Source organism: Molothrus aeneus, chromosome 7, assembly GCF_037042795.1.
Source record: "Molothrus aeneus isolate 106 chromosome 7, BPBGC_Maene_1.0, whole genome shotgun sequence".
Taxonomy (NCBI): domain Eukaryota; kingdom Metazoa; phylum Chordata; class Aves; order Passeriformes; family Icteridae; genus Molothrus; species Molothrus aeneus.
Genome location: NC_089652.1, coordinates 19,422,139 through 19,448,464, shown reverse-complemented (window position 1 = coordinate 19,448,464; position 26,326 = coordinate 19,422,139). Strand labels below are relative to the sequence as shown.

The 26,326-nt window shown below is 42.1% G+C and overlaps 4 protein-coding genes across 10 annotated transcripts in view; 3 read left to right on the top strand and 1 right to left on the bottom strand.

The window, feature by feature from the left end:
- Positions 1 to 966: 966 nt before the first annotated feature.
- Positions 967 to 7,565, top strand: KLHL23 (kelch like family member 23). The gene is made up of 3 exons (XM_066553939.1): positions 967 to 2,179; positions 3,788 to 3,940; positions 4,454 to 7,565. The coding sequence occupies exons 1-3, from the start codon at positions 967 to 969 to the stop codon at positions 4,762 to 4,764; spliced, it is 1,677 nt and encodes a 558-aa protein (XP_066410036.1). The 3' UTR covers positions 4,765 to 7,565.
- A 179-nt stretch (positions 7,566 to 7,744) lies between these two features.
- On the top strand, positions 7,745 to 16,617 carry SSB (small RNA binding exonuclease protection factor La). The gene is made up of 12 exons (XM_066553280.1): positions 7,745 to 7,820; positions 11,007 to 11,081; positions 12,581 to 12,684; positions 12,852 to 13,026; positions 13,149 to 13,256; positions 13,347 to 13,447; positions 13,642 to 13,713; positions 13,798 to 13,840; positions 14,448 to 14,588; positions 14,952 to 15,135; positions 15,309 to 15,440; positions 16,161 to 16,617. The coding sequence occupies exons 2-12, from the start codon at positions 11,016 to 11,018 to the stop codon at positions 16,256 to 16,258; spliced, it is 1,224 nt and encodes a 407-aa protein (XP_066409377.1). The 5' UTR covers positions 7,745 to 7,820; positions 11,007 to 11,015; the 3' UTR covers positions 16,259 to 16,617.
- On the bottom strand, positions 16,275 to 21,587 carry METTL5 (methyltransferase 5, N6-adenosine). Of its 4 annotated transcripts, none has more exons than XM_066553281.1 (8): positions 20,961 to 21,585; positions 20,140 to 20,261; positions 19,368 to 19,482; positions 18,760 to 18,941; positions 18,297 to 18,379; positions 17,972 to 18,023; positions 17,259 to 17,308; positions 16,275 to 16,383 (listed from the first exon to the last, which is right to left on the bottom strand). In XM_066553281.1, the coding sequence occupies exons 1-8, from the start codon at positions 21,113 to 21,115 to the stop codon at positions 16,330 to 16,332; spliced, it is 813 nt and encodes a 270-aa protein (XP_066409378.1). In that variant the 5' UTR covers positions 21,116 to 21,585; the 3' UTR covers positions 16,275 to 16,329. The 4 variants fall into 4 exon arrangements, with proteins under 4 accessions (XP_066409378.1, XP_066409382.1, XP_066409381.1 ...); XM_066553285.1 differs by lacking the exon at positions 20,961 to 21,585 and adding an exon at positions 20,844 to 20,865; XM_066553284.1 differs by lacking the exon at positions 20,961 to 21,585 and adding an exon at positions 20,614 to 20,650.
- A 233-nt stretch (positions 21,588 to 21,820) lies between these two features.
- UBR3 (ubiquitin protein ligase E3 component n-recognin 3) overlaps positions 21,821 to 26,326 on the top strand; it is a 97,747-nt gene continuing 93,241 nt past the window's right edge. For all 4 annotated transcript variants that reach the window (XM_066553266.1, XM_066553265.1, XM_066553264.1 and 1 more), the window contains exon 1: positions 21,821 to 22,287. In XM_066553266.1, the coding sequence (XP_066409363.1) occupies positions 21,842 to 22,287 (446 nt within the window). In that variant the 5' untranslated portion in view covers positions 21,821 to 21,841. The remainder of the gene's footprint in view (positions 22,288 to 26,326) is intronic.

Here is a 26,326-nt window from a genome sequence, read left to right as displayed (position 1 = left end):
ATCAAAATTTCTCCTTTTGGGTATTGCTGGCACTTATAATAATAATATTCGCCTCCTTTTGGTTGAAGAAATTACTGGCAGTTCTTTCAATCTCCCTGCTCTGGTAGGACAGGGAGAGCCTGGCTGCTGGATGCAAAGAATCTGAACCCTGCTGGAGATGGAGAGCCCACAGCTGCTTGAACCCGGAGGATGCTGTGTTTCAAATAAAGAAAATATGTAGCTAGCAGAAAAAAAAAAAGACTTCTTAAATTGTGAATCACATTTTCAGGAGTTTTAAAAGCCAATATAGCCTTCTTCCTGAAAAATTTACTTATAGTTGGAATCTGTTTGTGGGCATCATTTATTACTGTCCTTTGCACCCTGCCAGATTCAGGAGTTTGGGGAGAGCTGTGGCTGCTCCCTTTCGGCACCTGCTCTCCGGTAATGGGGGAGCCCTTGGAGCTTGCTGCTCTTCGCAGTATCGCTCCTCCAAGCGCCCTGGGAGCGCGGGGCGCCCTGCGAGAGGCGGCTTTAGGTCGCTAACAGCGGCCGCCGAGGCCCCTCGCTTTGTTGTGTGGCTGAGTGACACCGAGCTGGTGACGCTCCCCAGGCATCTGCTCCTGTCCCTAACACGGCCGGGCCTTCTGTCACCACCGCTGACAGCCTTTAACCCCTGCCCCGGGGTGGGGAGCGCCGGGACGGAGAGGGCAGCGGCTCGGGCCGGACCTTTCGGAGGCGAGCGGGCGAGCGGGGGCCGGGCTGGGCGCCGGGGCCCGCCGGCCTGGCTGAGGGGTGCCTGGCGGGGGGGGGCGGCTGGGACACCAAAATAGGAGCTGTTTCTGCGGCCCCGCTGCTCCCTCCGGCAGCGGCTCTTCCAAAGACGGTCAGGGGCCGCCGCGGGCTGGGAGCTCCCGTGTGCCGGGCGGGTCCGCAGCCGGAGGGCGGCCGGGCTACGCGGACAAAGCGGCGGGAGCTGCGGGCGCGGCGATGGCCGCGGCCGGGCAGGAGGAGTACGCGTACCTCTACAAGGACTCCGCGCACCCCGCCGGCTTCTTGGAGGCGTTCCGGGCGTTTTACCTGGACGGGCTGTTCACCGACATCACCCTGCAGTGCGCCTCGGGGGTCATCTTCCACTGCCACAGAGCTGCCCTGGCAGCCTGCAGCAGTTATTTTAAAGCCATGTTCACAGCCGATATGAAAGAAAAATCCAAAAATCAGATCAGCCTTCCCGGGCTCAGCCATGCAGTACTGGAAGCTCTCGTGAATTATGCATACACATCACAGATCCAGATAACAAAGAGAAATGTCCAAAGCCTACTCCAGGCTGCAGACCTGCTTCAGTTCGTGTCAGTAAAGAAAGCCTGTGAGCAGTTTCTGGTAAGGCACTTAGATACTGACAACTGCATTGGGATGCACTCCTTTGCCGAATATCACGATTGCTCGGAGCTGGAGAAAGAGTCCAGAAGGATATTGTTATGGCAGTTTGAAGAAGTGTGGAAGCAGGAAGAGTTTCTGGACATTGGCAAGGAGAAGCTCTCATATATTCTCTCCAGGGAGAATCTCAATGTTCAGAAAGAAGAGGCAGCTATTGAGGCTGTCATTAAGTGGGTGACACACAACGTGGAAGGAAGAATTGAAGACATCTGTGAAGTGCTGGGCTGCATCAAATTAGACTTAGATAATGTGTACTTAAGGTCAGCTTTAAGCCTGCAAAAAAAATGCCGACTCAATGACAGTAAGATAAGGTCACTCATATATAATGCCCTGAACCTCAATCCCAAAGGTCTTTCCAGAAGATCCACAGCAGCCATGTATGTAATTGGAGGATATTATTGGCATCCCTTATCAGAAGTGCATGTTTGGGATCCTTTAACCGATGCATGGGTCCAGGGAACAGAGATGCCAGATCACACCAGAGAGAGCTATGGGGTCACCAGTTTGGGACCAGACATATATGTAACAGGAGGTTACAGAACAGAGAGCATTGAAGCTCTTGACACCGTGTGGATATATAACAGCGAGAGAGATGAGTGGACAGAAGGCTGCCCCATGCTCGACGCCAGGTATTACCACTGCGCCGTGTCCTTGAGTGGCTGCATTTATGCTTTGGGAGGGTACCGAAAGGGAGCTCCAGTCCAAGAAGCTGAGTTTTATGATCCTTTAATACAGAAATGGCTTCCCATTGCAAACATGATCAAAGGTAGGTAAACTTTTGTATAGGGTCTGCCTCCAATGTCAATTCTTTAGTATTTGCCATTTTTAAGTGCCATGGAAACATTTAGGATTTGATCCAAAATCTAGAGAAATCCATGGGAATTTTCTGTTAATGTTGATGGGCTTTGGTTCAGGTCTTCACTAGCCAAATAACCACAACCATCCAAATGCTATACTGGGCTGTGCCATAGAACAGCGGATAGAAAAGTAAGTGGTAGTCTCAGTTTAATTTTACCTTTTTCATGAGTAAAATTTCTGTTCAAATTAGAAAGAAATCAGAAAACTACCCAGGATGAGAGTCCAACATTGCAGTGTGATTTCAGGGTTTACCTCAGAAACCCATTCAGTACACAATCAAAGAGCAAGCTTCAATAAAGGGACTGTATTATTTTTACATATGATTTTCCATGCAGTCATTTACAAAGGTGTCGTAATTTAAAACTTCTTGCATGGAGTTCCCTCCTATTTCTGTGTATCATCTGTTCAGGATTCTTTGTTTAATCTTTAGTATGAGGATAATGAAAAGCACTAATACCTGTTTCTAGCAGCCAAAGTAGTGATCTACTAAAAATGTATGAATCACAGCCTAACCAAAGGGTATTATCTGAGATAAGCTCTGTTGGTGTGAGCCTGGTGCTAAATAATGCCAGGGTCACTGGTTTGATCCCTGTATGTGCCATTCACTTAAGAGTTGGATTTGATGATCTTTCTGGGTCCCTCCCAACTCAGACTATTCTGTGATTATTTTGTAACAGTAACAACAATACTACAGTTTAACATTTTATCATACATTTTTATAAATGAATGCAAATATTTATAATTAGATATAAAAATTTAAGTTAATGCAACATAATATTTTTCTATGTACAAGAGAATTTTTGGATGTATATGTAAAACAAAAAAAGCAGGCCTTTACAACTTTCTCCATTGTTTGTATGTTTTCCTCAGACATTGCTACTATTTTCTTTTTATTTCCTTCGAAAGTAGAAATGCTATGCTAATCCTATGAGTTACACATTCTGTGCAGTTGTTTTGCCAGTTTTTATAAGTGTGAAACTAAGATGCTCAGACCCCCCTTTGCTTTATTTCATTTTGTTGTCCTAGAGACAGTGTTAGAATGGCTTCATTCTGTTTGTGTCCTTGTATATACAATAGCTTAATTAGTAATACCATGAGAATGACCAAAAGTATCAGAAAAGATACCCCAAGACACTGAAGAATCTCTACTCCCATTATCTTTGCTCTTGCCATCTAAGTGATTTTTTTAACAACTCTAACTTAGTGAAACAGAGAAACTAATTGCCTATTCCAAAGTCAGTGAGACCATGTGACTTTACTTACTGTCTAAAAATCCTGTGAACTATTGGGTGGCCGTATTATGTGCAATATATATTGGTTACTGCAATTTTATTTAGTTATTCTTGACTTTTGCTGATATCTTCATAAATCTGTTTTATTCACATTCAGTTAAATACTTGCAAGCATATAGTGTTAATAAATATTAACAAATCATTTGAAATGGGGTTATGGATGGAAGAGGCCATGGTTATTGCATGCAGTCTGAATGCATGTTTGACTTTCACACTGTGAACAGGAGTTGGAAATGCCACTGCCTGTGTCCTGCATGAAGTCATCTATGTCGCTGGAGGTCACTATGGGTACAGGGGAAGCTGCACCTACGATAAAATCCAGAGATACCATTCAGGTAGCAATGAGTGGAGTATAGTCACCACAAGTCCACATCCAGGTAAATAATTTCTCTAACAAACATAGAGCTTGATTTGATTACTTGTACTTGGGAGTCCTTAAGCCCAGTTAGGGGTTTTTGGCATATTCCTAATTAAAAAAAGAAATGCCTGTAGGGCAGCAAGGGCTGTTTCCAAACTGTGAAAGTGGAAAGGAAGACCTTCTTCAGGTATCTGTTCTACAGAAATCACTATATAAACACTGAATTAATGAATGTCCACATTCTATTAAATAATATAACTTTCTGTAAAACCTAACTATGCATTGACATTTGGCAAAAACTATTTATATTAATTTTAAAAGGGTTTTCTCTATGTTCTACATCTGGTAACTAAGATTTTAAAGCAATTTTCACTGAGTACTAGTGCTGTAGTGTAGCAGAAAATCTTGAGGTGTCTCCTGAGCTCAATGAGGACATTCAGCTGCCCTCAGTGGTGCCCAATGTTTGTCATGTACTTGCAGTTTAAGTTAATGTTATCATGCTGAGTTGTACTGTGTTCCTTTCTTTCCAAAGAATATGGATTGTGTTCAATTACGTTACAAAACAAGATCTATTTTGTGGGTGGACAGACCACGATCACTGACTGCTATGACCCAGAGCAAAATGAGTGGAAGCAGATGGCTCACATGATGGAGAGAAGGATGGAGTGTGGCACGGCGGTCATGAACGGGTGCATCTATGTAACAGGAGGATATTCCTATTCAAAAGGAACATACCTGCAGAGCATTGAGAAGTATGACCCTGAACTGAACAAATGGGAAGCAGTAGGTAATCTTCCCAGTGCTATGCGGTCACATGGCTGTGTCTGTGTGTATAATGTGTAAGCATTTCATTTACATCTTGCTGTTACAGAAAACAGCAGATGCAGTATTCATAACAGTACTGATTACCTCATGAGGGGTTGTCTAATACAATCACTTAATGCACATTGTTAATAACTAGATATAATTTGTTCTCATTTTAAACAGCTCAGAAACATAAATGTGGTAACAAGATTTCCATATATTTTTCAGTCCAATCATTCTTTGTCATGGAAGTTCTCAAATTGGTCTAATACTTTGTACAGCAACATAGGAACTACTGTGAAAAATGGATTTGCTTTTGTTAATCACTGGATGAAACTATGACTTGGTGCTAAGATGAGTAAAGCCAAACAAAATAGGATTCTAAGGACTACTGGCCTTAAGATGAAATCTTTGTATTCTGAAGGTAGCTGTAGAAATGGATCATTGACACAAGCTAAGTGTATGCAGAGCAATATCACTGGGATAACCAGGTTATCAGATTCAGAAATGGGCATTTACAGGACGCCTCTAACTCTACCTTCAAGTGCCAAAGCAAAGAAGAGCTTAGGCTAAGAATGAGGAAAGAAATGTTGGTAATAGCCCCAGAGCATGGGCCAAAAGCATGCACTAGTTTTCCTGAAGGAGAAGTAAAAGAGCATTTCTCTTTGCCAGTCTCACACTCTCTTCGACATTGCCAATGAGAAATGAAAAAAGACTCTGCAAGGCTTTGCAATGGGATCTTTGGCTGATGCACAGGTATTTGTAGTCTGGGTGTTTTTTGGGGGGAGGGCTGTTCAGAGAAAAGCCTTAATGTGTTAACTCTTTTTTTATATCAATTCAAGATATGTGCCTGTGTGGAATGGAAGGAGGAAATGAGAGAGACTGGAAAATTAACATCCACCTGAGATTCAAATTTCTCTATTTTGTATAATGCCATTTGATCTTTTCTAGACTGTGACTTGAACAAAGGTAACAACTAAAGAAACTTGTCAAAGTATGTTATGCATGAAGAAAAAACATGATATATAGGATTGATTTATTTATTATTTCTCTCAAAGCTTAATATGGGATCTTCAAATCCTGTGTAGAAAGTAGATTTTTGTAAAGTGATTTACTGACAAACAGATCACACTCTGTGGCCTGACAGTGGTGATCCAAATGAAGAAATGCTTTGGGGAACAGAGAAGGCTCTTGTAGCACTGATCCCCCAGTCCAGTTTATAAAATGACTCTAGAAAGAGCTGTTAGAGATTGGTGTGAGAGGCAGGGACAACACAGGGCTGCTGTAGGGTGTGGTGGGAACTTCCCACACCAGCACTGCTATCTAAAAAGAAATGTAGGTTTTATTGGATTTCTCATATACAAATAAAGGACTTTTCCAAGCAGTAAGCTCTGAGTTTATAATATTTCTTTGCTTGATTGTAAGCATTTTCAGCTTTTTAAAATTCTTTTGCATTTTTATGCTATTTCTGACTTGCATTTTACTGCTGGTAGCAGGTGGCACTCATCTCTGGCTTTGATGTGAAGTTCTGTGGTGTATATGTAGTTATTTTTTTGATATTTTCATATGTTGCCTCACTATGTCATAAGATTGTATGTGTTCAGTGTTTTGCTTTGTTACCCTTCTCAATGAGATCTATTTAGGGATCCCATGTTTAAAGACTCTAAAGAGGGGTAGAGAATTGAACTCTGAGGCTGTTTGAAATGCGTGGGCCGAGCAGGTGAGTAAGAGATAAATTGAGTTTGTTTCTCCTGGAAATCTCCACAGTTGACAATTGCTCAAGGGCAGGTGGAGATTGAAAGGACAACATCACAAGAATATGAAAGTGATCTTTGTATTGAATGAAACCACACTGAACTCAATGTGTTTATGTAATTTTTCAGTGCAGATTATGAACCCATGAGGCTTCATGTTTGTTGAAAAACACAAGCATAAAAGAGCTGCTTGTGGCCTTGAGGTTCATTCTGGTCTGTATCCTCTCACCAACAGTCGTGAGTCAGTGAAAGCATCTAAGAACAAAGTGAGGACTAACAAAACCAAACCCCTCAGCATCCACTTGCCAACTGCTTGCAAACCAGGTGCGTGATGTTAGTGAAAGACAGTGCTGGGGATTCCAGGGCTGGGGCACCGGCACAGGAAGCTGGACTCTGCCTTGTGCCCCTGGACAACCTGCAGGCAAGCAAATGCTGCTTTTTGACCTGTGTGTTAAGTGCAAATTGGAGAAAAAGCCTTTAGTTCTCTGCTGTCAGGAAAGGGTTTGTTGGTCTGGCATAAATAAAAGTCAAAGAAATTACTGCTTGGTACTTCAGTTGAATCCTAATTTCTCAGAGATTTTCAATGCATTAGAGTAAATGGAGAGAAGGGTAAGTTCAGACTAATGGTTAAATTTCAACTGGTGCTATTTTTCACAATAACCTACAATGCCCTTTTAAGTTAACTCATGTAGCACATCCCAGGAAGATGTGTTGCAACCATGTCTCGGGCACAGGCAGGAACATGAACTCAGCGGGAGGAATAGGATTCTGACCCCTGGTCAGCAGCCTACGAGGAATCTCTTGGCCATCTGTGTAGTATGTTTTTAGAAACAGTTGAACGTAAACACTGAATTATTGTGCTATTGGACCTGTACTGTGGTAGACACTGTTTTACTGTTTCACCTCTAAACTAGAAAATTAAGTAATATGGAAGTCAAATCAATTGTAAAATCAATACTATTGCTGAAAATTTTCAGTTCTGCGATTCCCCTGTTTGTAGCATTATAGATACCCTCAGTACATCTGTAGTGTTTAAGTGAATGTTTGCAATACTTATTAAATGTGAATATACCAGTACTGTACAAATTCAAGTTGTCAGTTTTTGTTCCCAGCGCGCAGGAGCGGTGACATTAAGGCTGACCGGGCGAGCACAATCCCCGCGCGCCCGGCCCTCACGAACGCGCGCGCTCCCGGCGCGGGGCGGGGCCGCGCTGTGGCCCCTCCCCCTCCCCGCCCCGGAAGTGGCGCGCGCGTGAGGGGCGGGCGGGTCGCGAGGGCTGCTGGGCTGCGCGGCGCCGACTCGCGGTTTCTGGAGCGGCGGAGTGGGGCCCGAGCGTGCAGGTTCGTGTGGGGCCGCTCCCGGCGGCGCCGCTGCTCGGCCGTGCCCCGCCGGGCCCGGTGCTGGTCCTGCCGAGGAGCGCCGGACAGCGCCGGGGCAGGGCTGGCGGCGGGGCGCGGCGGCCGGGCCGGGCCGGGAGGGAGGCAGGCAAGGAGGGTTCCAGGAGCAGGGGAGCACGTGCCGTCTCGGCCCGGCCGTGCCGCCGCTGCCGCGGTCGCTTCCCGCCAGCAGCGCTTCCCGCGGCGCTCGGTGCGCGCTGCGGGGCCCGGGCTCTGCCGGGGAAGCGGAGCCGGGGGCAGCGGTCCCGCTGCGGGGAGCCGGGCCCGGCCTAAGGGCAGCGCTCCCGCTTCTGCCGGGCAGAAGTGTCCGCTGGGCGGGAGGCTGGGCCACGGCGCCCCAGGCTGTCCGGCTGTGTGTTGCCGCTGCAGGCATGTAAAAGTGTCGACAGCAAACTGATGCTCTCCTGGCACAGTTCAGGGAACGACATTTCAATTGCTTAAAGAATTCTAAGAATTTTTTTCTTACATTGCACTGATTCTACTTAAAAAAAAATCTGTTAAAGTGACCATCTGTGAAAATGTGTGGCTGTAATTAATCCTTAGGCTTAAATAAAAACCACGCTCGGACCTCTTATGCAGGGATTCCTGAAGGAGGCACAATATGAGTACAGATCCATGTTATCTTAACGGGAAAGCTTTCTTTTTAAAACAAAGCCTTTCACTCTATTACAGTAACAGCAGAATAATCAGCCTGCAACTAAACTTTGTCTTGAGCTAGAAACTAAATGTCTGGTAAGAGGAAAATCTACTTGGGAGTTGTTGTGGCATGATCTAGCTAATACAGTGTGGGATCTAATTCGGGGGTTTACTGTAATTGTTTATCATTTAAACCTAATGACTACTTGCTTTATTTTAACCTGGTTTTTTAATGTTTCATGTGGTACTGATACAGACTTTTGGCATATGGAAGGAACACGTCAGTATAGTTTATTAAGAAAGCCCTTAAAATGTTTTGTAGGATTTTGCATGCAGTTCAGACTGTGATTGCTGTTCATTGGAGCTTTTTATCAGTCATCACTGCTGCACAGCAACTGAAAACTATTGATCTGGAAGTTGTTCTTGTGCCAAATGACTGAGCTAGAGAGTCTGAAGTGAGCATGTGCATGTGCAAAGGCTAGAATTTCCCTTAAATTAGAAGTCTGCTTCTGCTTTTGTTCTAAATAGGTTAGAGCTCAATCACTGAACTGAATTCCATGCATGGCAAGTTTGAGTCTTTCTTAGTCTTCCTTACTAACACTAAGTTTGTTACTTGCAGCTGAAAGGATGCTTTTTAAAAAAAACTTTTCCATGTGTAAGACTTATTCTAAAGGACTTGTCCTAAGTCCTGTGTTCGATCATGCTTTTTGGTATTAACCTTGAAAACACTCTAAGGAAGTAGACTTGGTTTCTTTCTCTTCTTGACAGTGAAGCTGAGCCTTATGTGGAAATTGAGTTTTTGGTTTTGAGTGTTTTGGTACCTGGGCTGAGGCAGACTGGGACAGCAGGCAGAGACTGCTCTGTAGGTTGCCATTAAATTAGATCAAATTTGGTGTAATGTAAAATAGAACACTGATTTCTCTCACAAGGAGGGTGCTAAGACAGTACCAGCACCTGAATGGTGGTGAAGCATTTGTCTCCTCTAGTCAGGGTGGCTCATGTGGGACATCTCTGAAATAACTGCAACGCTCAGCTTGGGTGCTCTGGCCTGGGTTTTGTAAGGTGCTTTTTTAATGGATCACACTCAGCATAGCTGGCAACTACCACTTGCTGAAATCATGCTTTAAAGAGTGTTACAGTGTTAGGTACAGGTGAAAGCACAGCACCTTTCAAGGCTGTAAGTGCTGAAGAATTACAATTAAGTTCCAAGGCTTGAATGTGGCTTTGAGATCAGGAAGAGGAGGAAATGGCAATACTGCAGACTGCAGTAAGCTGAACAGTTACTGGGGAATTAAACTACTAAAATAAGAAGATGAGGCTGCTAACGGGGCATTCTGCTAAAGAACATAATTTCCTGTAACAAGGGCACCTCAGGGGAGTTTTCCCTGCTTCTGTGTTGCCAGTCATTTAGATGCTCTGAAAGATGTTACTGCCCTGCAAGTAGCAGAAGGTGTATGGTCAAATCTCCCCATAAACTGTGCAAGACATGAGTGCAAAACCATCTTTGCCAGCAGCCTTTGTGATCACAGATCTATGAACTGGGGTAATACGACCAGGAAACCTCTTTAACTTCTGCAGCTGGATTTAAAAAGTGTGGTAGTGCTCAAAGGGAGAAAGAAGAAATCCCTGCTTCATAGTTCAAAACTGAGTTCAATCTAATTTCTGACAGCTTCATAAAGCTACACTTTTTCTCAAGATTAATCTTCACACTCTATCCTTATCTTAAAAGCAACTGGATAGAAAATGTTTGATCCCAGTTAATTTTCTGGCCAGTAGCTGCTTTTGTAGTGACTGCATCTGATGTACTGGGATTATATACTTGCTGCCAGTTAAGTAAAGTTACTTCCAAGTTAAAATGTCTTATGTTATAAAGATACTTGATTCACTATTGAAGCAGAACTGCAGTGAAGACACATTTGTAAGGGAGAGAAGGAGACATCTTTAGGATGTGTCAGTAAATGCAGATATTTTCATTCCATCCTCCAGTAAGTTCTGTGAACTTTCCAAAGATTAATCACGAGGCAGAAAATTCAGAAACACTTTCTCATTATACATGTGTAGGAATTGAACATTTTTGTTATTGATTGCTTTGCCCTGTGATGAGAGGTTGGATTTGACTTAAAAAACAAATGTTGTTGGCTCTCAGTTTTGTTGTTGTTCTAAACTGAGGATCTGTGCCTAGAAAAAGGTATATAACAAATAAGGCTGAGAAGTGCCAGCATTTCCTAAATTTTATCTTGACTGCTGAATGCCAAATGCTGCCCTAACAACCAAAGTGAGGGGATTTTTTTTCCCCAGTTGTTTCATAGTTTCCTCTTGGAGTTCTGCAGTCATGTTAGTAATTGCTTCACAGACATAAATGTATGGGTAATGAACTTGGCTGTTACCTTATTTAGATGAGGCTGCAGTGAAATGCAATGCTACATGAATGTAAGTCTGTAGAAAATACTATTCAAAACTTAGTGCTTTTGCTCTGTATTCTCTTCAAAACAGCTGGTGAAAATGGCTGAAAATGGAAATGGTGAAAACATGTCTATCTTGGAAAGCAAAATCTGTCAGCAAATTGAGGTGAGTTCAGTTTATAGTTTGGGATCTGGACTGAGGTGTTTTGGGGGCGTTCATTGGCAGGGACTTGGCTAACTGGAAGCTAACTTATTGAAGACTCAAGTCTTCAGCTCTTTAAAAATGTCAGAAGTCTGTAATAGGTATTTAATACTTTAGGATAGTCATAATTGTAATTTAAGTTGGAAGCTATACTTCTCTAGAGTTGCTTGTAAGAACACCATTTCAAAACAGAAAAGGTTTAATTTGCTAGCATTTTAGGTGCTATAGCAAGTGAATCATTGAACAATTTACTACCATGTTTCTGGGGTTATTCTACATGTGCAAATAGGAGAAGAGTGCATTTTAATTCTATGTGCCTCAATTTTTGTGGGAAAAAAATCCTCCTCCTTGGGAATCTCTGCTGGTCAAAATAGTAGCACAGTGCATAACTTGCTATTATGATTTACTTCTTTGTAATTTATTGCTACAAATTACAACTAAACTTATATGCCTACTTTGGATTAACTCTTTTTTTTCTTTAGAGGCTTGCAGGGTTACCCTACAACAAAAAACCTGAGCCCATTGCTTTAAATGGCATGTAGAACAAAACCACTTTCCTGAAGGACCAAAATGTAGCTGCATGCCCATTACCATATGGAGCCATTATTCATATATAACAAACAAACAAAATGTGGAGATTCCTCAACCTCTACATTTTGTTGGTTTGTTATATATAAATAGTTGACAAAACTAGACTTTTGGTAATGTGAGTTTGAGATGTACTAGAGGAAGAGGTAGTGTTGTAAAACTTGCACTGACTTTTCAAAGCACCACGATATTGGTGAAAATATTCCAGCTTACCTTATGGTTTCAAGTATTTGACCTTTGCTAGATGACTGCAGGGAAAGAATCTGATTAACTTGTCTGTCTTGAAGTGAATTGTCTTCCCATGCCGGACAAGATCGAAATAAGAACATAATAACTAAAATTAAAAATTAAATAATGATTTCTTTATCTTAGAGTGTTTTCTCAAATGAGACCTAGAAATTCCAGTCTGTGTGTATGATTTTTCAGTGTGCATATACCATATTCTTGCGTACATACTCCTTAAATAAGGAGTACAACCTGGATCTGCTGATGACACATTTGACTTTTGACTCTGCTAAGCTTGATCAGGGTGATAAATGCTTATCATGTTAACAGAAAAAGCTTTGCTCCTTTCCTGAACAAAACTGCAATCTATTTTTGCCTCATTAATGCCATTGGATGAAGAACTGTTTTGGTGTGGGGTTGGTTTCTGGTGATTTTGTTTTTACAGCTTACACATTGCAGCTAACTTTTTATAAAGTATCACATTAGAGCAGGAAGTAATAATTTCAGAATTCCCAATTGTTCAGATTAATTAATTAGTTTTCGTATGTCTCAATCTACTGCAATAAGCTGTTTAGATGAAGATGAGATTTTAAGACTGAAAATTTAAAGACACATCTCTCTTTCCTCCCCTTCCCCCTTCCTTTTTGCAGTACTATTTTGGCAATCACAATCTACCAAGAGACAAGTTTCTAAAGGAACAGATCAAACTAGATGATGGCTGGGTACCTTTAGAAGTAATGATCAAATTCAACAGGTAAAGCAAAGTACAACTAATGTGGATAAAAGATTAACTTTCAGCTACCTATCTCTATTGGGGGCCAAGTGTTCCTGATGTGCATTTACTTTTCCCATCTCTTTTTTAACATCTGGCTTCAGTTTTGCCTGTGTATTTGTAATAACCTCTGTCTGCTTACTCAATAGGTTAAGTCGCCTTTCAAAAGATTTTGGTGTTATTGTAGAAGCACTTAGAAAATCCAAAACTGGTTTAATGGAAATAAATGAAGACAAAACTAAAATCAGAAGATCTCCAAATAAACCCCTTCCTGAATTAAATGACCAGTATAAGGCTGCAATTAAAAACAGATCTGTATACGTTGTAAGTAAATTTTTCTCTACTTTGTGCTGTCCTGCATGACTTTAATTAACACGTACTATAGAAGTTATAATTTTTAAGAGTCACTTTGTGGCATATAATTGAAGCTCATTGCTATCTTGCAGAAAGGCTTTCCACTAGATGCTACTCTTGATGATATCAAAGAATGGCTTGAGGATAAAGGTCCAGTTGAAAATATTCAAATGAGGAGAACATTGCAGAGAACGTTTAAGGTAATGATGAACATTTAGCCCAGGGGCAGGGATCCCTCCTGGACAGCATTCTGTTCAGTTACTCTAACAATATCTCTTATCACTTAACAGGGCTCAATATTTGCAGTTTTTGATAGTGTTGAATCTGCTAAGAAGTTCACAGAGATACCAAATCAAAAGTACAAAGACACAGAGCTGATAGTACTTTTCAAGTAAGTCCACTTAACTGGTACATGAACTAACAGTGGTCAGGGGTGGATTTAACAAGAACCAGGCTTGGCCTGAGAAGTGAGTTTTTCATGGCTTTTGGAGACTGAGACTTAGCATCTCAGCTTGGAAAAATAATTTCATCTGTTTCACATCTATTATAACAGAGTATTTTAAATTAACCTATATTCTGTTGAAGGGAGGAGTACTGTACAAAGAAGAATGAAGAAAGGAAACAAAACAAAGTAGAAGCAAAAGCAAGAGCTAAACAGTGAGTCACTGCCAATCAAAGTGTGTGTCTTGCTTGCCTGACCATGCTTGAACTGACTCATAACTAATTTAACTTTTTTTGCAGGGAAAAAGAAGAAAAGCAGAAACAAGCAGCAGATGCTGAAATGGTATGGGTTTCTTAAATCACCTACATTTTATAAAGCTAACATGGAATATTCTGTTTGAAATGTTGTAATACAGAACACTTTCTAGAAAGTCACTTCAGCTTTTCCAACTAACTTACAGTAAGAGTGTTTTGTCATGGTGTTTTAATATTATTTTCAATAGGCTAATTTTGTTTAAAGGCTCATGTTCTGAATTTACATTATTAGACATGTTTGTCTGTTCAGAGTGTTCCTGAATGCACTACTGTGAGATGATGGTTGTTCTATGGTATTTAAAGGATCCATTAAGGATTTCATCAGTATTATATAAATTTTTAACCTATCAGACTTCAGAAAGCTGTTTTGTAGAATTGAAAGAGTGTAATTAATATGGGAAAAGAGTCATAAGTTCCATATAAGTGCATCACAGTAAGCAAAGAAAAAGGAGGGGACACACACTGTACAAGACTTGGACATCAGCAGGACTAGGTTATGTAGGAAAAATGCTTGAATTACTGTAACTTCAGCTGCTTGTTTATCACTAGTATGTTTAACAGGGTTGAGTTATGAATATATGAATATTCAAATTTGACTCTTCAATGATAATGTGGGGATTTTTAATTGAATTTAGAAGTCTCTGGAAGAAAAGACAGGATGTCTTTTGAAGTTTTCTGGTGATCTTGATGACCAAACGTGCAGAGAAGACCTCCATGAAGTATTTTCTGGTCACGGAGAAATCAAGTGGATACACTTTGTCAGAGGTGCAAAGGAGGTCAGTAATCTTAGACAAGGACTTAAGATTTCAGTATTGAAGTTTGAAAATGGATAATTAAATGTTTGTTCTTTTATGTTATCGAGTAAGTTATTGTCTTGTGAAATTGCAGAATATTTAGAGAATTAAATTTTTCCCTTCTTTCAGAAGAACAGATAAAGGTTCCAGCCTTGTTAGTTGAGAAGGTCAAAACTAAGAATGTTCATTAGCACAGTCTGAGGGCTTTGCTTCAGTCTAGTCATGTTATACAATCATACAAAAGTAATGAATTTGCTGAGGCACTCTACAGGATATGTTGTTCATCATTCTAGCTGAATGTTTTTGCAGTAAGATTAAAATGAAAATACCACTCTTCTTTTAAAGGGAATTATCCTATTTAAGGATATTGCCAAAGAAGCTCTGGAAAAAGCCAAAGCAGCACATAATGGAAACTTGCAGCTCCGGAACAAGGATGTTTCATGGGAAATACTAGAAGGAGATGCAGAGAAAGAGGCTCTGAAAAAAATCCTGGAAGATCAGCAGGAATTGCTGAAACAGAAAACAAAAGGTTCTCCCTCCTCTTATTAATTTAGGCCTTTATAATGTCCTAGAATTGGTGGATGAAATTCACTATTAAGTAGTCGATATATACTACAGACTGACCTTAACTGTAAAGCAGCCTCTGCAGTTGGCCAGTTAAGAGACAAATGATACAAAGTTCCCGATCTTATGTCTCCACAGGGCGCAAAATTAAAGGAAAAGGAAGAGGAGGAAAGATACCTCAGGGTGCACAAAAAGGAAAAATACAGTTTCAGGGCAAGAAAATAAAGTTTGAGAATGATGAAGAAGATGGTGAAAATGATACTAAAACAGGTATGTCATTCTGTGCACTTGATGCAGCTTATTCAATACTTTTACAGAAAGTAGCTCCATGTACTTGTGTTTCACATTTGGTTCTGCTTTGTGTCATTTCTGCCCTCCTTACAGTATCTGCCTTAAGAGTCTTGTGCTTGATTCCTTCCACAACTGTCCAAAAAGCACATTAAGATAATTACGATATAGATATTAATTATCTATATAGTAGTATTATATTGCATGGTTGTGTAAAACAACCATGCATTGAAACATGGTGATTGGCAGCAGCATTACACAACTGGACAGACTCAGTCTCTTGAGTGGTGCTTTTTTTTTTTCCCTTTAAGGATATGAGAAGATTTAATAGCTCAGCCTGTCAGTATTTAGCTGGAAATAGAGGAAGAGCTGGGTTTTAGTTAAGCAGGTGCTATATGCTCCTATTTATTCCATATAGCACCTGCTTAACTAAAACCTAGTGACCCCTACTCCTGGTAGATTCTATTCCTTCATTTTCTTACCTGCCCTCCTGCTGTGGAGTTAAGACAGGGGTGAAGCTCTTCAAATGGGGCATTCTAGAACATCTGAAAGCTTTAGTGACAGTAATAAGCAAACCCTCTAGTGTAGCTGTGGCTGTAGATAACTGGGACTCAAACTTACGTGGTGGGAAGAGTTTGGGTTTTTTCAGATTTCAGGCAAAGCTTTCCTTTACTCTAAATGACTACAAATTCAATCTTGCAGAACCAGCAAGTCCCAAGAAGAGACCACTAGAGGAAACAGAAAAGGAAGAACCTGCACCAAAACAACTGAAAACAGAAAATGGAGATGGCAATCAGTAATAGTCAAATAAAAGAATTTAAAAAATTAGTGGTTTTATTGTTCCATTTTCAATAGATTTTAAATACATGCCTCAGTTCAGGACTTTTTTGGCAGAAAATCTAATGAAATCCACTTCAATGTCAACCTACAATTAGAGAAAAGTTTCATATTATTGGGTTACAGCTTTTTTGTTTTGTTTAAGAAGCATGCTTACTGCTGACATAAAACCCTGGACAACTTTTCTATTTATAGTTTTGTTTATACTGTCACATCTTCTCATTTTTTCTGGCATCTTATTCAAATGTAAAAGGTTTTGGACTTTGTAATCTTGTGGTTATGTTTAATAGCAGCTGGCAATAAATTCAGAACTTAAAACTGCTTTCTACTGAAGCCTGGTTAATATAATGTTTCAACTGTGAAGTAGCAAAGATAAGAGCGTAGTCAGCAGCTGATTAAAGCTTCTGTTTGCCGCTCAACTTACTAAACAGTGTTCCAACTATTGCTTACTCTCCTCTCTACTTTCCTCATGCTAAGGGATGGGGATACATGGCTTCCAGGCCAGTATTCAGTAGCAAGGAATTTGCTGTGGGCTTTAGGCTGCCATACTGTGGGCCTGGACTGTATCTTTTACCAGTGAGCACCAGTTCCTCCTGCTGCCCCCAGGCTGGCTCTGAGATAATGCTACTGCTATAACATCCTTGTTACTGTGGCCTTCAACACTGCATCCACTCTGGTCTGAGCTGCAGAGAGGACTGAGCTAAGAGTTATTAGGAGTTGAGTCAAGGAGGCTGCCCTTAGCTTTATCACATCTAACTGCAGTGCTGCTTTAATCTTTGTGTAGAGCTTTGGCATTATCATGATGCTTTTCCCTGTTCAGCTACAAAATGGAGTAACAGCAAGGATGTCACTGAATGCTGTGACCATTCTTCATCCAGTACATATGGCCCTAAAACTTAAATTTCATTAAGGAGAATTTATTTACCTCAGCATTTTCTCAGTTAGGTTAGGTTTTATACTTACTGATTTCTTCCTATGGAACTTGTATGATGCTGGTAAGTCAAACCTAAGTTCTGTGAACAGTATAAAGAATACATGTTAGACCAGGATGATAATCAGTCACTTAAGCACTACAGCCATGTGCTTCTGTTTCTAATGTCTGCATCTGTTGTGGCCTATCATACCTGTTTTATGTCTGCACTACATCATGACTAAACATTGAAGCAGTCCATATCAGACAGTTAAGTGGATGGATGTTGTGTTTCAAGCACTTGTGCAACTTCACATCTCAAGTTCTATGACTGTAAAAAGCATCTGGTTAGCAGAAGAACTGGGAAGATACTTGACTGGCAAAAATATTTAGGTGGCTAAGGACAGGATGCTTTTTTTGTGTGTGAGAACTGACCTGTGTTTCACTTGTCTTTTTCAGCAACATGCACTTTGAAGCAGGAAGAGGTAATTTCTGTTTGAAAACAAAGTCTAGTCCAGGAACAAACCTAATTCTGCACAGAATAAGTATTTCTCAGAGCTTTATTAAGTGCCTGCTTGTATTCTTGCCAGGTAGCAAAAAATTTAAAAAAACATTTTAAAAGTCTGCTAAAAAGAGAAAGACCCATGTCATTTCTGTGTTAAATCACACCTAAATTTATCTTGGGCTGTTATGACTGGCTGATAGTGTTAGAGATAATGTACAAAACCAAAAGATATTGGGCTTTTTCCTGTTAAATAAATATTACCTGCTAAGACTTCCATCTTCACTTCCCATTCTGCTGCTTTCTTTTGAATGTGCTACAAGTAAAAATGAGCTTTTAAAATTATCTGTTTTATAAGCATCTACACCTCTGTACTTAATAAGTCTCCTGTGCTTTTGATTTTCAAGCCAAAGCATTGGATCACATAATTACCTTGATGTATGTGAGATTGCAGTTATTTGATGTAATTAGTATTTATCCCAAACATACCCCACAAAGCAGTTGACAAATCAGTGAAGCTATAGACATCTATATAGCCAAATATTTTGTTGTCTGGTTAGTTCCTGCCCTACTAAAATGAAGAACTTACCTGTCGTGTTGAAGTTTTGTGAAGGGAATATACAGCTGTTTTTGCCATTTGTAGAGCAGTTTTCAGAAAAATCATATCAATTCCTAAAACAATAATGAAATTATTAGAATTGTTAAATGGAAGTGCAAAGATCTGCTTAATTTTTTCTGGAATAATAGCTACTTGAGAAACAGCACTGAATACATTAAGGTACAGAAAGTATTTCTAAAACATACTCAATTGCTTTTAATAAAATTAAGATGATAGGGATAGGAAATATCTAGTATTGTTTATTTCAAACCCCAGTGACTTAGTTACAATGCTGAAGTTGCTAATCTTAGGAAGCTGATTCCAGATAAACAAAACATTAAGAAATTAGAATATAAGCAATATAAACTAATAAACAAGGGAGTTGTTTCATTGAAAGCATTTCTTTTGCTGTTTCATTTGTGATAATTTCTAACTGAGCTTCACAATTACCAACCTTTGTTATGCTTGGTACCAAATGGAGGGTTCATAATAACTGTGTCAAAAGTATCTGACATGCTGTCAGATAAAGAACAGATGTCACACTGAACCATGTTGACATTCGTGAGCTCAAAGTCTTCAATATTGCTATTAAATATTTCCAGTGCATCTGCATCTATGTCAAGGCCCACACAGAATCTATTAAGAGAAGTGGCACATATTAGTCTACAAACTAAAATGGTGTTTAAATTCTACAGTAAGGGATCTGTGTACACAACTTGTTTTCTCTAGGAAATGTAACGAGCATACATAATACATTCAGTGCTGATAAAAATGCAGTACTTCTCTTGCCCCTTCTCAGGTATAAATCTAAATTTTGTTAAGGGAGTTTCATGTGTTCATTTAATGCTTCTGGGGAGAGCAAATGATTTCCAAATTAATGACAGCTGTCCATCACTTTCACAGTATGAATGGCTATTGATAGTCAAAACTTGGTAAATATTAGCCTGACTATGCACTATATTATAAACCTGAAATGTTTTAGTTCAGCAGTGCTATGTTTTAATCTTACTTTCTACTTTTCTATGCCAGAAAGAAATATAACCAGAAATATTAAATACTTACCCTGCTCCTAACATTGCACTTCCAATGCTGAGCATGCCACAACCACATCCTAAATCTGCAATTGTTTTGTTTTCAATATCATCAAAAGTATTGTGAATTGTATAAAGCATACATGCTGGGGAAAAGAAAACCCAAACAAAACAGGTCAATGATAACAAATATGTATGTGATTAATCAAGAAAAGCTGTTTCTGCCTTCAGGAAACTCTTAATTTTGCATTAGAAAACCCCTTTAGTTAAACTGATGTTCTCACTGCCTGTAATTGTCTTTTTCATTTATATGTGAAGAGTCAAAAACATTTTGACAAGTCACAAACTGTGGATTTTTGGTGGAGAGATAGAGCTCTGAGCATTGCTTGTAGAAAAAGTATGCCTCTAAACTTTTTTTCGGAAAAACAATAGGAGGATATAAAATATGGAAAAGAGCATAATTAAGGGTATAGATGAGCATCTGTATACATACTTTTACTGGTTTTGTGGGTCATGACATAGCTCCATTTCACCTTCTACAGTTACAGATTAAGATTGCTTCTATCACAACATTCCCTATTAGATTAATTAATTTGATTTTTGGATTGGACATTGTCTTAGGTTGCATTTTTCAAACGAAGACACACATTACCAGAGTACTATACTATACACATTCCTGCTGGATATACTTTCTTAACTACTTTCAGTGTAAAACCTTCAGACAATGCAGTAGAAAAAACTTTTTGAATTAAAAGTGTTGATGAAATAGTAAAAGAGAAAACAGTGGTGTGGGTCACCTCTACCTGCAATATGAGGTCTTGTTGGATACTGTTCAAGGAGTAGTTTTGGATTTTCAAAAGTATCAACTTGTTGAAGACAGCTTTCCAGTTCTTTAAGCTTTAATTTCTTCATGTTTATGGTTTTACTAAAGAAAATAATGTGTAATCAGTTACAACAATATAAATAAACCACGTATGATCTTAAATTATTTCATACTTAAAATCCCCTGGTACTCTTCAGCATCTCCTGGGTTTTTCCATCTCCTGCCGTTTCCCGGGACGCAGCTGGTGGCGCACCGATGATGGGGAATACCCGGGCGGCGGCAGCCCCGCTCCTCACCGGCTCCCGGAGTTCAGGCACCGGGCTCCGCTTCTACAGCCCGGGCCCGCCCGCCGCCCAGCCCTAAGCGGGGCAGGAGCTGAGCCCCAGCGACCGCCACCATCTGCACCGTCCGCTCGCCCCCAGCGCCGTCCCCGCTCGGTACCGCGCCCGCTCACCGCAGCTCGGCCGGGCCGCTCCGGGCGCCACCGCGCACTTCCGACTTCCGGCGCGCCGCCCCGCCCCTTCCCGGGCTGACGGGCACCTGCGGGAATGAAACGCCAGGGAGCTTCCCCGTGTGGCGTTAACAAGTGCGAGCTTTGGTCTCGTTTATTATAAACACAAGACATTTTATTGCAGCCTTACGTGTCACCGCTGAGCGGTGCCTGTGAAAGCGCCAGGGACACACCTGGCAGAGCGGGCTTTCTCGGTGGTCCCGCTCCTGAGTGCCCTTAGGGATAGAACAAGGAACTGGAATTTTGCCGGCGCGCTGGGAAAAGCGGTCGTGGAGAGGAGTAACATTCACCTGGAACCGCAGCGCGACACAAGCCGCCAGCAGACCGCCAGCCGTAGGAAACGCAGGCAAAGCAAGAAGTTGAGGCAGCTACCTTGAGGCCCATAGCTGTCGGGTAGAAGGTTACTCTCATTTAGGAATAGATTTTTTCGTATAAGGCTTTCCATTGCACAGTTGAAAATCTATTTATCAAAGTTTAAAGCCGCCGATCGGTGTGCGAAACACGATAACTCGCATCCACATGGGTTCTCTCCTGGTCGCAGGGCGCAGGCAGCCGCACGCTGGTACCTCGGGGCGCGGCTCTGCCGCCGGAGCCCGGCGCTGCTCTGCTCCCACAGCGGGGCCCCTTGATGCAGCGAGCGTAGAACCGCCGGCCCGAAGCCTCAGAGGTGCCTCCCACATTCCCCGCAGTTGTTCCTGCCCTCAAAGCCGCCACCACCTGAGCCCGGCGGGACCCTTGTGGTCAGGATACACGGGCTGCAGCGGGGCGTCTCACGGCAGCCGCTTCGCTGCATGCACGCCTCGGTAACAAACGAACTCCGCTGCCGTCGGGGCCGCCGGCCCGCCCAGGTGTACCCTCCACGCTCCTCGCAGCTGCCGGGACCCCGGGAACGTGAAGTTTCGGGCCGGCGGGCGGCGACATTTCGTGCGGCGGCGGCGCGGGGCGCGCACCTGCGCGCTGGGAGGGCGGCGGGAGGGCAGGGGCGGAGGAAGAGGAGGGTGGTGTCAGGGGAGGGGAGAGGCGGTGTCGGGAGGGGGGCGCGGGCGGCGGGCAGGGCGCCGGTGCCGCGGCTATCGCGAGAGGGCGGCGCCGCGGGGCGGGGAGCGAGGGCGGCGGAGGGATCGCGGACCCGGAGCCCGGCGCGGCCGTAACGGCCCCTCGGTGTCCCGTCATGGCGGGGGCCGGCGCCAGCAGCAGGGACAAGCGGGAGACGGCGGCGCGGCTGAAGGCGGCGCTGGGTGGCGAGAGCGGCGCGGCGGCGGCGGCGGAGCTGCGGACGCTGCTGGAGCTGGTGCTGGCCCCGGCGGCGGGCCCTGGCGGTGGCGAGGCGGCCGGCGAGGCGCTGGAGTGGTGCCGCTGCCTGCTGTCGGGCGGGGAGCCTTGGGACAGCTTCGTGCAAGCCGTGCGGGCCTACGACCCCGCCACGCTATGCGGCCTGGTTTGGACCGCCAACTTCGTGGCCTACCGGTGCCGGACGTGCGGGATCTCGCCTTGCATGAGCCTGTGCGCCGAGTGCTTCCACCAGGGCGAGCACGCCGGGCACGACTACAACATGTTCCGGAGCCAGGCGGGGGGCGCCTGCGACTGCGGCGACAGCAACGTCATGCGGGAGGCCGGGTGAGCGCGGGGCGGCCGCGGCGGGGCGGGCGGGCACCTGCCGGCGGGGGCGGCCCCGCGGGCGGCCGAACCGTGCCCGGGCCGGGCCGGGAGCGCGGCCCCGGCCCGCAGCCGCCCTGAGGGAGGGCAGGAGGTGAGGCCCCTGCCGCCTCCCGGGCCCCTGCCTCCATCCCTGGCTGCGGCTCGGACCGCGGGCTGAGCGCGGAGTCCGCCGGGGTTCGGCAAGGTGGCTTTGTTGATGTGGGCGTGCCTTTTTTTAGGAGGCTCGTGCGAACCTTGTTGCCCTTGCACCGAGTGCCAGCCTTCAGGGAAGTTGATAAGGCAGAGTGCATGGGAGGCAGTACCTGTCAGCTTCCAGCTAGCAGCCTTGGCCTAACACAGCTAGCCGGGAAGTCAAAATACTTTGGGACAGCATGTGAGCAGATAAGCCAAAGTGAACAGATTGAGTAAGAGGGACGCATTTTTGTGTGATTTCCCAGTCTGCAATTCATTTTACCACCTTAGCTTTAAATTAAGGAATGTGGTAGCCCTTGGATGAATACAACAGGGCAGGTTTTTGTGGAAGTCAAAGGTCTTTTGTATTCTGACCTACTGGAGGCAAGACTGAAGTGCCTGGTCAGAAGAGGAGGAATCGGGTACCTCGTTAAACCCTCCTTTGTTCTCATATGTACTCAATGGTGAAAGGAAAGATCAGTCAACCAGTTACTGGATGAAGGTGATACATAGCCAGTAAACTTCAAATTTTACAACTGAGTGTCTTCTGGAGCTCCCTGTGTTCCTTTTGATTCACCAGCTAGGTAAAGACTTCATCTAGATGACAGTTTGCAGGGCTTGAATGAGGATTCTCTTCTGACAAACCTTCTGGAATAGTCTGTCTTGACTGTCTTAGCCTGGATGACATGGTATGCTGTTGAATTCAAAGTTGTGGCATACCTAGCAGAAAACACGAGGAACATAGAGAGGTTTTAAAACATTTTCCTTGGTTATTTTCTTGGTTTTGCAGCTTTACAGGCTATAACTCTGTATCATTCACTCAGCATATTAAGATTCCTTCTCTTTTTGCATTCCTACTTAGAGATTTAATGACTTCTTCTTTTTCTGTTTCTTGAATGTTGTTGCCTTGACTCCAATTCTTTGTGTCTGTATAATCACTGTTCTCCTGCTGCAGACCTTGAAGTGGCTTCAGTTTTTGTTTCTTATGCTTTTCTCACCTTTTCTTTCTCTTGCAATCTGCCTTCATCATTTATTCATTCTTTTTTGGTGGACTCTTTTCTTATTGATAGACTTACTCCAATGTCAGAATTTTTTTCCTCCTTTTGTTTTCAGTAATCTTAAGTGGTTTCAAGTTGCTACTGCTGAAGTGATTCTTTCTTTATCGGTTCTTCTTCAACTTGTGGTGATTCTGCTTTCCTCAGCATCACTGAAGTCAGAGTTTCCATTGATCTTGAGAAACAGGAAAAAAATTAATACTTCTTCCACTGTTCATTGTGGAATAGACTTAGGGCTCCTCTTAGTGGCAGGATTTTAACAGAGCACACACAAATTGAGCTACTTTGGATGAATACTAAAATGACTTGTGATGCTGTGCTCATCCCAGACTGTATAGCTTTCACAGTTGTCTTTTCTTATTTTGAACAGTTTTCTTCTTGAGGAAATCTGGCTTAATAAAGAAGAAATAAAAAATGCTCTTAAATTTGCAATGTAAGCACATGCAAACCCCGAGGGAGTAACAATCTCATTTTGTGTGCCCTACTTACTACTTTTAATGGTAGAATTTGAGAGTAAATTTTCTTGTTTGTGAGGTAGGTCCCTTCAGGAGTTTTGATCACTAAAGCTAAAGAATTGCTGAACAAATGAATAATATTTGTTCAGAAACAGCACTTGGCATTGTGCAGTAGATTTTCCAGTCCTCTTGGACATATAAGGAGGGCAATACATGGCAGCATATGGGGTGCCTGCATTTAACATAAGGTCACTTCTACTTGTGTAGACAAGAACTGATGTTAAGCCATTGCAATTAGTGAACTAGAAATTTGTTTGCTGTGCAAGACAAAGTAAAATAAACTTTCACCAATGTAAAAACCATTATTGTGTGCAAACACACAGAGTTTTACCTATTGACTTGAATTGCTACAATGCAGCATGTTTAGATAGTGTTTTAACTTTGTGTATACAAATCAACTGCACAGTTACAAAGGTAATGCTTTGCATGTCAAAGTTAGGAGGCCTTCATGGTGGACTTAGGAAACTGGAGTGTGTCTAGCCTGATATAACCTTGGCCACCACAGCCTAGGCTTCTATTAATAGCAAGGGAATCAAATGTGGAGCCTACTTACAAACTTTATCTACCATCTGTCTGCTCAGACACAGTTTTGTGTAGATGCTGTATATCAATATTATAGTAGCATTCTTTTGTTTCTGTTCTTGTTATCTGGTCTTCATATTCATATTATTTATTTGATGCAGCTCAAAAATACTGTTCATGAAGTCTTAGTTAACTGATCTGCTATAAAGGAAATCTCTCCAGTTTAGAATCTGGAATATCTTCTCATTGCCTTTAAGATGGCTAATGTAAATCTAGAAATGGTTTACCCTAGAGTATGAGTGTGTGTTAATCTTTTAGTACTAATTAAATATAGAATTTGCTTTATAGAGATACCTCAATGATAGTTTATTTTTTTTATTTCTGATGCCTTTATAAATAGAAGCTGGACTATAGTGTAATAGATGGATACTGATTTGCCTTAGGTACCTAGGTTTGCTTTAGGTAACTTGTGTAATTCTCATTTGTTTTAGAAAAATCAGATTGTCACATTTTTGAACCTTTTGATTTCCATGCAGATTTCAGTGGTTTTGTTGTTCAAGTTAATTGCAGTTGGTCTGATCTACTAGAATGTAATGTAGACTTTAGAAAATATTCAAGTTTGTAAATGTAGCTGCTTGTGAAAGCATTAAAAATTCTACCTGTGGCAAGGTTGAATAGATTTTAAAATCCATTGATATGTAAGGAGGCAGAAATAGTTTGTAGTTGTCTCCCATATGGTATCTAGCTATTTGCAAATGAAATCTAGCAAGGCCTTCAGAGGTAATTAATAATGTTCTGAAGAAGCAAAAATCTTCGGTTCTAAAGCATTTTGAGTAGACATATGCTCATAGTTCAAATGAGTTCATCTGTTGGATTAAAAAATCCCATGCAGTTGGGCAGGGGAAAATTCAGACTTGAGTATTTTTTGGTTGGTAGATGGTCTTGTATTATAATGAAAGTGATAGTTTATGAAATGAGCTTGAAGAAAGCAGTATGCTGTATGGTTATTATAAGAGTATAACTAGTGAATAATCTGTTACTGCTGAGTACCATCTTGTTGTATGGCTGTCTTGTTCTAAATCCCCTCTAAGTTTGTAGACAATAACCTGTCGTACTAGAGAGCCTCAACACTTTGGCTATTGCCTACTGCCGTGTCCTGTTTCAGAGTCTGTCAGTTTGTTGACTTATTTGTTAAATTAATCATGTGGAAAGCAGATGTTTTAGTACTGCATTACAGTACAACACAAATAATACCTCCATCAAGGGTTGCATATCCTGAAAGGTGAAAAGCCAGGTTAAGAATTTTGGTTAATAGGCTTTTGCAGTGATGTTTTTTGTTTATTTCTTGGTAGTTATGGCAGCCAATGGTTCCATTGACATAGTGTTATCTTCTCTTATCTTACATTAAAGGGATTAAGGTGTTACCCATTTCCACTTGCAACAGTGGGCTGTTTCTTTATCGAGTAACAAGTCCTATAGTTGTAAGAAAGGTAACTCTCACAGATTGGTGGTATATGCTGTGTGTTCAAAAGCACCTTCAGGTTCCTAGCTCTAAACTTCCTGCAGTTCTATCTTTACTGATCCCTGCTTATCTTTCCACAATAGATCAGACTTCTCTCTGTTTTCTTTTTTGTCATCATGTTGTCTCTCTTGGAGACAAACATATCTGTTGGCTCTACTGTGATCCCCTTGTGAAAAGGCCAGACAATTCTCTTTGCCTCCTTTTGCTGGCAA

Excerpts from the sequence above, each read along its gene's own strand:
- KLHL23 (XM_066553939.1), top strand. The coding sequence starts at position 967 with ATGGCCGCGGCCGGGCAGGAGGAGTACGCGTACCTCTACAAGGACTCC. Across the intron at positions 2,180-3,787 it reads CATTGCAAACATGATCAAAG|GAGTTGGAAATGCCACTGCC; the intron begins GTAGGTAAACTT and ends CACTGTGAACAG. Across the intron at positions 3,941-4,453 it reads CACCACAAGTCCACATCCAG|AATATGGATTGTGTTCAATT; the intron begins GTAAATAATTTC and ends TTCTTTCCAAAG.
- SSB (XM_066553280.1), top strand. The coding sequence starts at position 11,016 with ATGGCTGAAAATGGAAATGGTGAAAACATGTCTATCTTGGAAAGCAAA. Across the intron at positions 13,841-14,447 it reads AAGCAGCAGATGCTGAAATG|AAGTCTCTGGAAGAAAAGAC; the intron begins GTATGGGTTTCT and ends AATTGAATTTAG. Across the intron at positions 15,136-15,308 it reads GCTGAAACAGAAAACAAAAG|GGCGCAAAATTAAAGGAAAA; the intron begins GTTCTCCCTCCT and ends ATGTCTCCACAG.
- METTL5 (XM_066553281.1), bottom strand. The coding sequence starts at position 21,115 with ATGGAAAGCCTTATACGAAAAAATCTATTCCTAAATGAGAGTAACCTT. Across the intron at positions 18,942-19,367 it reads AGTGCAATGTTAGGAGCAGG|ATTCTGTGTGGGCCTTGACA; the intron begins GTAAGTATTTAA and ends TTCTCTTAATAG. Across the intron at positions 17,309-17,971 it reads GAAGATGGAAGTCTTAGCAG|AACTTAGGTTTGACTTACCA; the intron begins GTAATATTTATT and ends TACTGTTCACAG.